The sequence below is a fragment of the Leptonotus elevatus genome, chromosome 2 (genome assembly GCF_054856555.1).
Source record: "Leptonotus elevatus isolate MCC_2025b chromosome 2, RoL_Lele_1.0, whole genome shotgun sequence".
In the NCBI taxonomy this organism is placed as follows: domain Eukaryota; kingdom Metazoa; phylum Chordata; class Actinopteri; order Syngnathiformes; family Syngnathidae; genus Leptonotus; species Leptonotus elevatus.
In genome coordinates, this window is record NC_141240.1 from 9,901,117 (window position 1) to 9,914,920 (window position 13,804).

At 40.6% G+C, this 13,804-nt stretch overlaps 1 protein-coding gene across 2 annotated transcripts in view; it reads right to left on the minus strand.

Moving 5' to 3' along the window:
* Positions 1-13,804, minus strand: part of LOC147178367 (metabotropic glutamate receptor 4-like) — a 169,417-nt gene that overhangs the window by 109,050 nt on the left and 46,563 nt on the right. For both annotated transcript variants that reach the window (XM_086068805.1, XM_086068804.1), the window contains exon 2: positions 2,398-3,301. In XM_086068805.1, coding sequence (XP_085924931.1) covers positions 2,398-2,904 — 507 coding nt within the window. In that variant the 5' untranslated portion in view covers positions 2,905-3,301. The remainder of the gene's footprint in view (positions 1-2,397; positions 3,302-13,804) is intronic.

Here is a 13,804-nt window from a genome sequence, read left to right on the forward strand (position 1 = left end):
GAAATCAATCTCTGTTGGACAATTGCTACAGAGTATATGAGGTGTTATAAGTCCTCTGCTATGACCCCTCTCCTCTAGGTAAAGGGGAGAGGAATAAAGTTGCTCTTGTTTTAAGACTTCCAGAGTAAATATACAGCATCCTCTGAATGGGCCATTCTATACAACAGCACGCAGTGGATATAAAAAGTCTTCACACCCTTGTTAAAATGTCAGGGTTTTGTGATGTAAAAAATGAAAACAAGAGCAGCGTTATTATCTATGATGTGAACAATAAAATTGAAAAACTAATTGGAATCTTTTATTGGGTAAATTAAAGGTTGCATAAATATGTAGGCCCTTACACTATTACTTTGTCGAAGCACCTTTTGATGTTATTACAGCACTCAGTCTAACAGCATGGAGCATCTCGACTTGGCTGGGACCTTCCAAAAATAATCTCCTTCTAGAGAAGAAGATGATTTTTGTTTATTCGGAAGTATGCTTTGGGTATGCCAAGCTGCCTTGCGAAAGATTCAATGTTTTCGTTGTTGCCAAAATTAGAAAGAAAAACAGACCCAAATTATGAACTTGCCCCATGTGTGTGTTCTTCTGGTGATGTCATTTTATAAGTGTCTGTCAAATGTTACCAGGGCTTCCATCTCCTCACCCTACCTCTCTCAGCCAGTCACGTCACGTCAGCTTTTGCAGCCTCCCAGGACAGTTTCATGTCTTCTTTGGCTCAATGTTGGTGGGTTTCAGCAATATTTTCTCAAACTCACATGGTATATCTAATGCCTTGCCAATTAATTTGCATCCTTCCTGACTGATTTGTCATAAAGTGCTATGGAGCTCCCTGTGGAAATTGAGAACATGCTACCAATGAAGCATTTTATGCAGGTCATAATTCACATTTAAAAGTCATGATCATTACTGATCAAAACACAAAAACCTGCACCATTCATTGTTAAGTGAAAATTCAAATGTTGAGACCTAAAGTAGTGTCTCAACTGTCTTTAAAAAAAGTTTTAATCAATTCCTTCCATTGCATTTTTTTAATGGAGAAAAAAAACAGCATGCAAGCAAAAACGCCAACTCCTCGGCAGGGATAATATATACCAGACACATGCCCAATAAAAAAAATGGGACTGTCAAAGAAAGATTAATTTTGATACTGATTGTTGTCATGCAGATATTTGTCATGTTCTATGCGGGAGGTAAAATACATGCTTATCAGTCGTAGTCATCTAATGGTGTCATTCATCTTGACACATGTTGAGATCAGCACCTCCGTGCATTTACTTTTGCAACAGTCAAATGATCACAAAGAAGCACCCTATCTCACCAAAGCTCATTTCTCCCTCGGCACAGCAAGACAGATCAGATTGTGTGTTACATCACGACAAAAGATTGGCAATGCAACAAGCATTAGAATAGTGAGAAGCTATGACATTCTTGCATTGAAGTCTCAACAGCATTTTTAAGGAATGACCATCTGACTTATCAATCAAAAGTGAACTTTATTAGGTTTGTAAGATAAGAATTTTTGGTGGGACTCTTGTACTAATCTTCATTAGCTAATGGATAAATACTAGGGGTGTCAAAATGAGTGCATTAATTTTGAGTTTATTTAAAGTTGCCACGATCTTTTTTAACTGCCGATTAATGACTTGGAAAGCCTGTACTGGGGGAATTCCAGTCGCAACGCAGCAGACACGTCCACCTCAAAATGTTGCAGTAATTAATCTAATAATAATGCATATATTTGTGAAGACTAGATTTAAGTTGTATTTTACAATTTAAAACATTTGCATATTTCACAAGTTACTTCATGTTACAGATTAGATAGCTCTTAATATAAACAAAAATGCACTGAGCTGTCATCAATGTCTTACAAATGCAATTATGCCATCTAGTGGCAGAAAAACGACCTCAACACAAATCAATATCACATTCGTTTTTTGACAATACAGCACTTTTTTTCATTTTAACTTTTAATGATTAGGAAATTACTTTATCAATGACTAAAAAAATGCAGCCATGTTTCTGTTAATTCTATGTTGAGTATGAACAATTTTGGGAAAAAAACGTTTTAATATACATTTTATTGTACATTTAGAACAGATACAATTTGCCATTAACTAAGTCATGCAATTAAGTACGATTTCAATTTTTAGTCGCGTGACACCCCTAATTAATGCTATCTCTTGTTTTTTTGAAATCACAAACATTAGCATTCTGACTGCAATGTAACTTTGTATGGATTTATTCTATTCTATTGTATTTAACACAGTTTGTGTGCTATATATCACAGGGCCATGACAAAATGTCAATGAGATTTAAGCTACTGTGCTACTGGTTCTGGTTGGAGAATAAGAGTATTTTGAAGATAGTGCCGAAGCAGTGATGTGATGGACTGACCTTGAAGAGACGCAGTATATTGGCCACCATGATTGACACAGAGCTCGCAGACGCGCCAATCACGCCGACCACTCGCTCCGGCTTGGTGATGATAGGCGGCCCTCCGCTGAGACACTTAACATCGGTTGAGTCCTTCTCGATCAGCGCCTGCACAAATGTCAGCGACTGCTCCAGAGCATGAGTGTCGCGGGAGCAGGTGTCCAGGATGCGAGCGCCCAGAGTGATGTTCGGCAGCAGCTCGTTGTCATTATTGATGCGGTCCAGAGCGAACAGCATGGCCTCCAACCTGTGGATCCCTTTCTCCTTTTTGAGCTCGCCACAGGCTTTGCCATCGTTTCCTCTTGCATGCACAGGGAAAAGCCCACCCAGTGATATGTCCCCATCGATGCGTATTGAGTTGAGGTGTGTGTGGCCAGGCGTTCTGGGTTTGGCTGCCCGGGAGGTGACGAAAGTACACGCAATAAGCGACAGCCAGCAGCACCAGCCAAAGCCCCCTCGCAGGCTCATGTTGAAGGGCTAAATCAGCATCCACCTGTGGCCCTCTGACCATAAAAGAGGTGAGCACACATATAAACGCACATGCAAAAGTCTTTCAGACCACAGTCATCTTCAAATATGTCTTCTCACACTTTCCAGCTGAGACACAACTTCACTAGTTGTCTCAGTTCACCTTTGTTGGGTTCTACTCCTTTGTTGCTACGTGCACAACCTCAATGGTGCAGAAGGAGAGCTGAGACTGAAACTGCAAAGAGCATTCTTAGACGGCTTGAACAAAAACAAAAGGGAGTGCGTTAGCCTTTATGCTGCGCTGGTGGGGAAATCACTTTGGAGCTTCTGGCTTTCTCGCTGTCCTTCAGGCGGGCAGAAATTCACAAGAGGGCCCAGTGGACTGCACAGAAAGTGCCTGTGGAGTAAAAGGAAAAGTGTATTAGCAACATTCGGGGATAAAGGGAAATTGAAGGAAATGTGTTTTTTGCAGGGATTTTTCCTAGCATTAGCCCTTCACGGAGTTAAGGTTTAATAATTCATTTTGAACCCGCCGCAAATTCTTCCCCATGTCAAACAAGCTGTACTCGTCTGGCATGTAAAGCAAGGCCATGCACTTCATCTTTTAATCCACATCTATTTTCAACATCTTTAAATTCTCGATCTGCTCAGGAGATAATGTTTTGTATGGCAGTCATTCCTTGAGCGCCTCCACAGACCCGCAATGAATTATTTCTTTGTACCTTGAGCAGAACAGATTTGCTGTTGCTGCTGCTCGGCATTCTTCCATTTTCTGCTCTGCTGTTGTGGATCCTCTGTCGCACATGCGTCAAAAGGTTAAGAAACACTTGACTAAATTAAGATTATAGGAAATGTTTTTTCCACGATCTGCAGAGCGGAACAGTGCTTAGCAATGAGTCACAGCTAAATTGTTCTCTGTCAGAATCTCATTTTGGGCCTGTATGGAGTTTGTCTTCTTCTTGTGATTGTGTGACTTCTCTCCAATCACTATGACTTCCCAAAGCCCAAAAACCTTTTTGACAAAGGGAAGCTGCTGTGTATTATCCTCTGCCGGTAAGTTTAGTGGATGTACAATTGAATCCCACGTTAATTCAGGTTGCATGTGTTATCAAAGTATACAAAGTTTAGCGAAAGGGAATCTAAATATTAGCCGAATTATGTCCCTATCCTTTTTCTGAGCTTTGTTAAGTCCGCCTATCCATCCATCCATTTCCTGAACCACTTATTCCTTATTTGGGCAGTAGGCGGGGTATACCTTGACCTGGTTGCCAGTCAATCACAGGGCACGCAGAGACGAACAACCATCAGCAGTCACAATCACACCTCGGGACAAGTTAGAGTGTTCAATTAACCTGCCAAGACTCTACAAGGTTTTGTGCTTGCCCATATCAACTGAGCGGCAACATGTGCAAATGTTTGCAAAGGTAGCGAATGCTGAGTTCTTGTCAGGGTTCGTTCAAGGTGACAAACAGTCGCAACGACGTTCACCAATAGTTTTAATGGTCGCAAACATGTTCAAAACTTCCTTGCGACAAGAAAAACTGGTGTCTGGGGAACATCTTTGTAACCGTTTGCGACCTTGAACAACACTGATGAAAAATAATAATTTTAAAACAACATTCACCGCCTTCACAAACCTTCACCACTTAGTGGGAAACGGGCTTTATATAGTATTTCGTAAGGCTGTCAGTTTCATGCATTAATTAGATTGATTAATTATGCTGCAAATTAACGCGTTGTGAAAACTAACGCTCAGGATATAAGTCCCACAACCAAGCCATTTGGCTTTTCTACATAGAATACCCAAAGGGTTGCAAATGAGGCAATAACTGTCTCCAGGTGTCTTAGTTAGTTTTGGATAAACATCCAAACACAGGTGTGATCAGCTCTACCATTTGGCTTTTCTAATTTGTTGGCTGCCCTTTTGGCCAACTCAACAATGACTTTTCCCTTATGGATGCCAATGATATCTGTGGATTGAATGTGAAGTGAAATCTGCACAAACATTTGAAATTTGGCCCTTTAAGTGACCCGTAGGCTGCAGTGGCGAGTCACTTCCTACCTGCGCCACTTATCGAAAACAGACATGAAGGCGAGTGCGACACAGGAGAGCGATCGAGGCAAGCTGACTTGGACCTAAGAACAAAGACGAGACTACAAAAATAATATTCCGTAATGTCCTAGAATTCATATTCTTTAGCAGATATGAGATTAAGTCTCTCAATACATATGACGTATCAATACGTCATAAGCATCATAGTCGCCACGTACACATGACGTATCAATAAGCTTTTTTTTTTTAATGCAAGAGTGTACAGGAGGGTCTGGCGCAGTTTCTGACTGAAGGATTAGGCTTGACTGCAAAGAAACGGCCAGCGGGTGGAATCATATATATATATATATAAAAAAAAAAAAATGTATAATATCAGCCAGTATCGCACAAGGATCTTATTGTAGAAGAAGAGAAGAAGTGTAGATTGGGACTGTGTTGTCTTACAGTAGCGGGGAGCAGTGGAGAGGAAGTAGAAAATAAGCAATCGACAGAACAAAACAGTTAACCCTGCAGGATTGTTTTTTGGCAACAAAAAAAAAAGCATCCTCATCGGCTCATATAACCTCAAGGAATGACGCTTCGTTCGTCGAGCAAACGCAACGAGCAACCGTTAAACGATGATCCGCGGGGTTAACAGCTCGTTTTGCCAGTCACGTTGACACCTGGACAACTGGATGCTGCGGCAGAGATGCAGTTAGACCAGTCAATTGTTTATTTTTAAGTGCAATTAACTAAACATTATATTGTATTATTATAGTGTTAAAGTCCAAGTTGTGCTTGAAATGTTTGTTTTACAAAAAGCTCTTTTTCTGCGTTTTTTTCTCAGGAATTGGAATTTCGACAAAACTTAGCTATATTCTAATGCTAACGAAAGGACGGAAAAAGATAGAAATACACATTTTTTCTGATGAAAGAAGAGAGTCTAATCTTTCTGTTTATGTTTTTTTATATAGCACTAGAACACAATATTATGCAAGCCTTGCAAGATCAGTCAAAATCCAGTAAAACGGCTGGCATTGAAGGGGGTTGCTCCAATGAAAATGGTTGGTATTCAATGAGTTAAAATTGATTAATTAGATTAATTAATTAGAAATCATATAGTTAATTCGATTATTTTTTTAATCGCCTGACAGCGCTAGTATTTAGTTCAAGTGAAAAGCAGCACCCTTCCTGGACTGATTACCTGTCAATTACAAGGTGGTACGCTTCACTGGACTTACAAATGAGTTGGACAAAAGAAGAAAGCACCACATTTTGCAGAATTCAACATGATTTTCCTGGTCTATTGACTTTAGCCCATGCATTATTCTTCCAAATCTGAACATATGGAGATAATATGTGAAGCGTGTCCAGGTCATCTTATTCAAGTCTGTTCCAATTTTTTATTTTTTTTACATGTTGAATAATCCTAATGACAGCTACAGCCAAAATAAGAGAAAGTCTATTTGGCACAATTCCAGTCAGACGTGTCTACATGTATCTTGTTAATTCCGTTTCAGTCAGACAATAATTAGATTTTCTCTGGTGTAAACATATTCAGTATGACAATTTAGTCTTTAGTTATCCTTCCACTCTGAGTGAGCTCCAATCGAGTCCAAGCCTCTTGTGACCCTGAACCAGATCAGAGACGCGCCAAACAGATGAGTGGGATAGTCCTGAAATTATGATGCATCAGCTCTTTGCATAAGTATTCTCACAAGGCCTCTTCTGCCCTTTGTCTCATCAGTTGTGTGGAGACTTCATACTCAGTGCTAAACCAATAGACTAGTTGATCTGCACACAGCAGGAGAGTCCTCGAGTCCTCCTTTTCTTCATCATCTTTTGACTATCTTGGCCCGTCAGTATCTGTGAGGCTTCATGCTGCTCCTATATATGTAAACACAGTCTCCTACTGTGGCATAGCCTGAAAGACCACAAATTCTTTCGGGATCACAAGCACTTGCAGCTGTCATAGCCTTTTCACTTATTTCAATAGGAAAGGAAATGTATTTATGACGCTGCTTCAAAATAAGATGTTTACCTCAATTTTATGCACATTCACAAGCATTTTATTAATGAGGAGGTTTTGTGCGATTTGCATGAATTCTAGACAGCTTTTACGTCTGCTAGCGTGCGCATCACTTCTCTTTCTTTTATATCGGCATGGCATAATAAAGAAGCCCTGTACACTAACACAATTCCCATCCTGCTGGGAACAAAAAGGAGATATTTATATAATCTCCACAGATCTTCCCTCTAAAACGTTGCATCCATAATGGATGAGGGCTGAGCACTCGCTGGAAAACACCTTGTTCTGAGGAAAAGCCTCCATCAGATGGAGGAGGGAAGGATGCTCTCTTTGGAAATGAGTTTCAAGAGACAAACTAAGCTGTTAAACACCTCACACAATCAAATGGAATGTCTGCGTAATAATGGTGGAGGGCCACCTGACTTTTAGCCACAATTAACCATGTATCTTTCGAAAGAGCCTTGACAGCAAATTTTGGAATAAAGACTCCCCAATGTGTTCTTACTTTGAGGAGAGTAGATTAAAATACATTTGAAATACGTATTTCCCTTGTAAAATGTAATTTCTCTCATTGTGTCACATTGTAAATATAACAGACATCTTATTCAAAATATCGTGATTAAAGCACGTGGTCAAATGTTTTGAACACTAAATAGCCCTTTTGGAGTCTCGAGAAAAGTGTTGCCGCCGCTCCATTGCTGTCCTCAATCGGTGAAACTCAGCATGCACACTGACCGTTTGAGCAGCTGTTTGGTCACGAGTCCCTGGTGGGGCGGGGCTGGTTGTGGGCTATGTGCAGATAAACATCAACCGTCTGCAGAGGCAAGGACTTGTGTACCAAATCCAGGGAGGCACAGTAACTCTAGCTTGTGCTAGTTTTAAAGCAACACCACTTGATAATAACTTCATTTTTTCTGGGTAGAAAAAAAAAGAAAGCGGCAGGCATTTCCTACCGAACACAGAAAGGCCTCTAAAGTGAGGAAAATCCCTGCTCTGCCAAATGATTAAAGTTTGATGCGAGTGATTCTACATTTGGAATGTCTTTGGCAAGCTGCCAGCCACCAAGCAAGCCTCCGCATGCCAGACGGCTGCGAGGAAACCCTACAGAACAATTAGCTACTGTGGCGCTCTTGTTTTATTTTGTTTTGATTTTCAAGTCAAAAGTGATTCTCTCTTTGTGTTATGCTGCAGGAAAAAAATGGATTTTGAAGCTCTCCCAGCCTGGATGTTAAACGATGAACATGGGAGAGTTGCACTCATTATGATGATGACAATTACATTTCACAGATATAACAGAAATATGCTTGAAAGATGTTTGAACAAGGTCAGCAGTGTACCTGTAGTACTTTCACAATAATTGTTATTAGATAAACATTCTGGAAAAATTATGTATCTAGAAATAAGGTCCCTCAGAGACAAACTGCCTCCATCGGACAAAGATGTACAAATCCAACAGGGATCCAAAGGTCTATTGTGACAACTTCAGATAATGTCTTCAAGTTGGACGCTTGAAAATGAATATTGCATTGATGGTTTGCTCAGAACATTAGGAAACATCATATGATCCTCTATCCCATAATCAGGCTTGGGGAGTAACGGAATACATGTACCGCCGTTACGTAATCAGATTGCAAAAAAAACATGTAACCCTATTCCATTACAGTTAAAGGAAAAAACATGTAATCAGATTACAGGTACATTTATTAAAAATGGCGATTACTTCGAGGGATTACAATTTCTACGATGAGAGAGAGGGCGAAAGAGAGAGCGAGAGAAAGAGAGAAGAACAGAGCGAGAGAGAGAGCGCGTGCACGCCCGCGCGAGTGGGACCGTTGCTACATGTCGGGGAGGTGGGAACAAAAGAACTGACTAGTCGTGTCCTCCACACGCGGGCAGTTTGAAAAAGCTTCACGGATGGGAGTAGGAAATGGCGACCGGTATTCACTGGAACGAAAGTTTGTGGTTGCTTTCAGTGACAGTTTGAAAACAGCATATGGCCTTCAATCAATCAATCAATCAATCAATAGCCTACATGCTTTTTAATTACACAAGGATTTTTGCTATTTGTAGGCTGCCCGGGTCCCTATCACCCGCAAATAGCAGGGGTAGATCGTATAGAATATATATTGTGGTGATATTTATTTTTATTTTGTCTTCATGAACATACTCAATATTAGAGTAATCCAAAAGTAATCCAGTTACATTACTTTAATATGATGGTACTTGGATTACGTTACTAACTACATTTTTTAGCAGTTAACTTGTAACTGTAATGGATTACATTTTTAAAGTAACCCTCCCAACCCTGCCCATAATGTACAGTAGCTCTTTGCATTGCATGCTAGTCACATTCACCTGCACGTTTAAAAAAAAAGAAAAAGAAAGAAAAAGAAAATGCAGCCTCTTTGCTTACCAAACATGCAGCCATTCTTCCATTTTCCACCTACATAGGATGCAACATTTCTCTGCTTTCTTTGCCCATGACAGTTTCCGTTTGAAGTGACATGAGTTTAATAATTACCCACATCACACTGACTATTGTTTTGAAACAATAGAGGTGTCGAGAAGAAGGAGAGGAGCGACACACCTCCACATCAGCGGCTCACTCGTGGTGTTCATTAAAGACAACACAGCACTGTGGGTAAATCACATACGTGTATCAAAAATGCATTCAAATCAATATATGACTCAGTCAGAATGAAGTCAGTCCAGATTAAAAGAAGAAGACGTAGAGCATAAAAATGTGCTTCAAACCAATGGAACGTTTCAAGGCAGAGCGTTTCATTACATGCATTGTAACTCTCTACTCGCAAGTCTGCATCCATACCATCTCAATAAAGCCACACCACACACAACCCACCACCTCTCCACACCTCCATTACCTTATCATGTCTTCAGGACACTGTCCATTAACTCGCTCCACCAGAGCCAGAGATACGGCTGATTCTTATTCACCCATTAACATTTTCTTCATGCAAAATGCAGATTCCATTAACAAACAGTCAGTGTTGCAGCCCAGGGGCCAACTGGGTGGACAACTCATTTCATGGGGAAAATGCCGAACGGGACCCTCGTCAAAGTATATTGGAAAAAGAATCATTGTGAGAAATTAATTGTTGGCCACATGACGAGTTGCAGAGGTTTATTGTTTCTCACACAAATTATGTAAGACAGTACACCATTTAAAGCATGTCTCCTGCCCATATGCACATATGTAAGATCTGAATTATTCACAGGCAAAACCTAAAAGTCACTCCCAACATATGCACAATTAATGCAAGGCATTGTGGAGGGCATCTATGACTGGTCCCACTCACTTTCTTATTCATGACAGGATAATGATTCAAGATTGAAAGATGAAAAAATGCAGTGTGTGTCTTTTTATAAGGATGTACCACACAAAAACATCTCAATAATTCCCTGAAAAGCCAAGGTCAGCAGCTGAGTAGTCGAAAATGTCATGAATGCGGCTGTTACGAAGTGATAATTGCAAGTCGCTGTGATGTTTACTGTTTTAAATCAGACTGTCAAAGTCCCACAGCATCCCAAGCAGCTATATATGTACAATATGGAAATATGGACTCTTTATTTCTAGTTGTCAGGCACATCATCGGATTCCCCTCATAAATAAGCTGATTTGTTGCATTCAATATTCAGCATTAAATTCATGGGATGTCTCTGTGAAGTGATGTTGCTTCGTCTTAGTGTGCATCTTAGCAGCAGTAGTGAAGACCGGTTTGCAAGATGTACATATTAAAGCAAAAGTGTGTACTAACTTGACACTTAGAATGACAATAACGAAGCCATATTGCTGCTACTCATTAATAAGAATAGCACCACTTGGGCCAGAAGTCGGTGGGCTCGATTTTCATAGACAGCACATGTTCGCGCGGGCGCATATCTTGATTCTTTTAGCCTCCTTTAACATGTATGGCAATTTGGCGGACTGCACTGCGCCACACTAGACGTTTTGACAGGCCGAGGACCTTTTCTTCTACGCGCTCCCGGCGCACCTGATAATTTGGTTGCTGAAAGTGCGACGGCAGTCTTTATTTACTTGCACTTGTCATGTTTCGGTTTTGTATGGGTTAGGGTTTTGTTTTATTTTGGTGGGTTTGTTGCGTTTGTCTTGTGTTCCTGTGTGTTCCCCCTGTCTCGTTATGTCTGATTACGTCCACCTGTGTGCCTGTTCCCTTCCCAGTGTGTTTGACCAATCAGTTCCCTCTTCCTATTGTGTTTTCAGGTGTGTCTCATTAGTGTTAGTGTATTTAGTCTGTTGTGTTTGTCCAGTCGGTGTGGGATCATTGTCTATGTCAGCTGGTGAAGTAGTGTGTTGCTGGTGAAGTAGTGTGTTGCTGGTGAAGTAGTGTGTTGCTGGTGAAGTAGTGTGTTGCTGGTGAAGTAGTGTGTTGCTGGTGAAGTAGTGTGTTGCTGGTGAAGTAGTGTGTTGCTGGTGAAGTTGTGTGTTGCTGGTGAAGTTGTGTTGTCTAAGTCAAAGCCAGGTGTGGACGTAGTGTTACGTCTCGTCTCAGTTTAGTCTCTGTTAAGTTTCTTTCGTCACTGCTAAGCCTTCCTTGTCTTCACTGCTAAGCCATCTTCGTCTTCATCGTCACAGTTAACCCAGTCGTCCACGTCAGTCATGCACAGTTCTGCACGTTCCTGCCAAGCTTCCCACATTCTGCTAGTCACAGTCAAGCCATCCCCCTCTCGCTCAGTCCAGTCATGGCTGCCAGTCTCGTCTTGCTCAGTCCAGTCATGGCGACTGAGCCTCCTCTCGCCCAGTCCCGTCATGGCGACCCGTCTGCCCCCCTCCTCTCGTCCGTCCCCACTTGTTACAATAAAGTTTCATGACAGCACATTAGGTAAAAAAAAGTTGCCATTATCCTGTGGTCATTTCTTTTAGGTTTAACAATTTTGTTGAATGTTTTGTGCCGTTTATCATAATTCCATTGAAAAAACAAGAACCTCTGAATAACGTAAGTGGTGTAAAGAAAATCGATTAATTTTGCAGATAGCTTCCCTACCCCCAAATCCACAGTCCCAGTAGAGGAAAAAATCATGGCGTCATGCCTGTCCGAACATCCACCTATGCAACCCAACTGTTTTGTTAGTTTTTTTTAAATAGCATTGCAAGCTATGTCGAGTTATTTTTTGCATTTGCTGCGGGCGCAAAAAAAATGGCCAGCAATAGTTTGGACACCACTGGTCTAATTAATAAATGTTTATCTTAACGAAGTCAACAAATTGCTGTACTGACGTTTTCATGTACTGTTCCCAGCAATCATATAATTATAAACAATTAAAATTAAGAAAGACTTAAGTGGAACCTGTTGACAATAATTAAAGGGAAAGTGTGTAGAAATGTTTGCCATTCAAAGCGTGTTCATTATGAAGCACGCACACTACGGTGCCTCAGAGCGGTCTCCTTTCGGAATCTGTAGCAAAAAAAAAAAATGGCTGCAAAACATGTCAGGTAAGGTGATTTCATTAGCAATTACTAGACCTACGATTATATGTTTAAAAATTGCCATTAATATAAAACTTATTTTCAACATATTATTGAAATGAATAGTAGCTTTTTAAAATGGATGAACATTGGAAAAATTGAAAAATTCTACACACTGTCACTTTAAGAGTTATTTTTTAGCCCCTTGGGACCCATAGAGGATTGAAGTGGATATGACATATTTGCGTGTCTAAACCAATAAAAACTGTCAACTATCCTGGTTCATGATTGGATCCTAGCTGACCAATCACAATCACACAATCACAAAAAGTTGATGTGATAATGTTCATGTTAAAAATGTTACATATGAGCTTGGGAAGTTTACAACACGTTACAGCCATGCTATCCTGACGTCCACTACAACAACAACAAAACATGAGATAACCCCTCACCCCCCCCCCCCCCCCAAAAAAAATCCATGTTGTCAGAGTCAAAAGAGTCCAAATCAGTAAAAAATATTAAAAATAATAATAATAATTAATCTGACATTTGTACTGGACATGCAAACAGATTTTTTGTAATTGTTACAGTCTGCAAAGTGTGCATTCAAGTACCTTATTGGATTAAATAGAGAGAAACAAGAAAAGGGTCATTCTCCACATTATTATTCAGTTATCAAATTACTGTCCAACCATCATCATCCTCCTCCTCATCATCAGGTGGCATCTTGCCTGTTTAGTCCATCTGACCTATTAATATTAGCAGTGAAGCAAGCAACAACAACAATTACTTTTTCATTTGATGAAAAGGACAAACCCTGCTGAGTCCAAACAACTAACCAAGGCAGTTGCACTGTGAAACCCTCTCAGAAGCCTCTTTCGGGTTGTAACATCAAGTAATGCCAAGCTAACAGCTTAGATCTCACTGCAGAGTGTGCACGGTAGATAGTTTTGTCACAGAAAGCAATTGCTCCAACGGTGCCTCCCCCAGCGGCGACAATAGGAGGGCATTTGTCAGGAATCACATATTTCAAATCACACTCGGCGCTTCTAAGTATAGCTGGGGTTTAACTGCACTCTTGGAAGCGGAAGCTATGAATACTGCATCCCTCTGATTCCCACCATCCTGTCAAAGAGGGTTTCACTGTTGAGGTATGCTTGAATGGATAAAGTGGAATTCTTATCATGAGAGCACCACCATTTACTTCCTGTCTACATTCCTCTACACAGGCAGAGAGGGGAGCAGACTGTTCACCTCCGGAACAGGTATTGAATGGAGAATAAAAGACATGAGCCTGGATCTTGCATTCTGAACTTGCGTGATTGATTGCCTCCAGCCTAAAATGAGTGACAAAAGCTCATGATGCGTAAAACACTGTCGTTCTGTAAACATT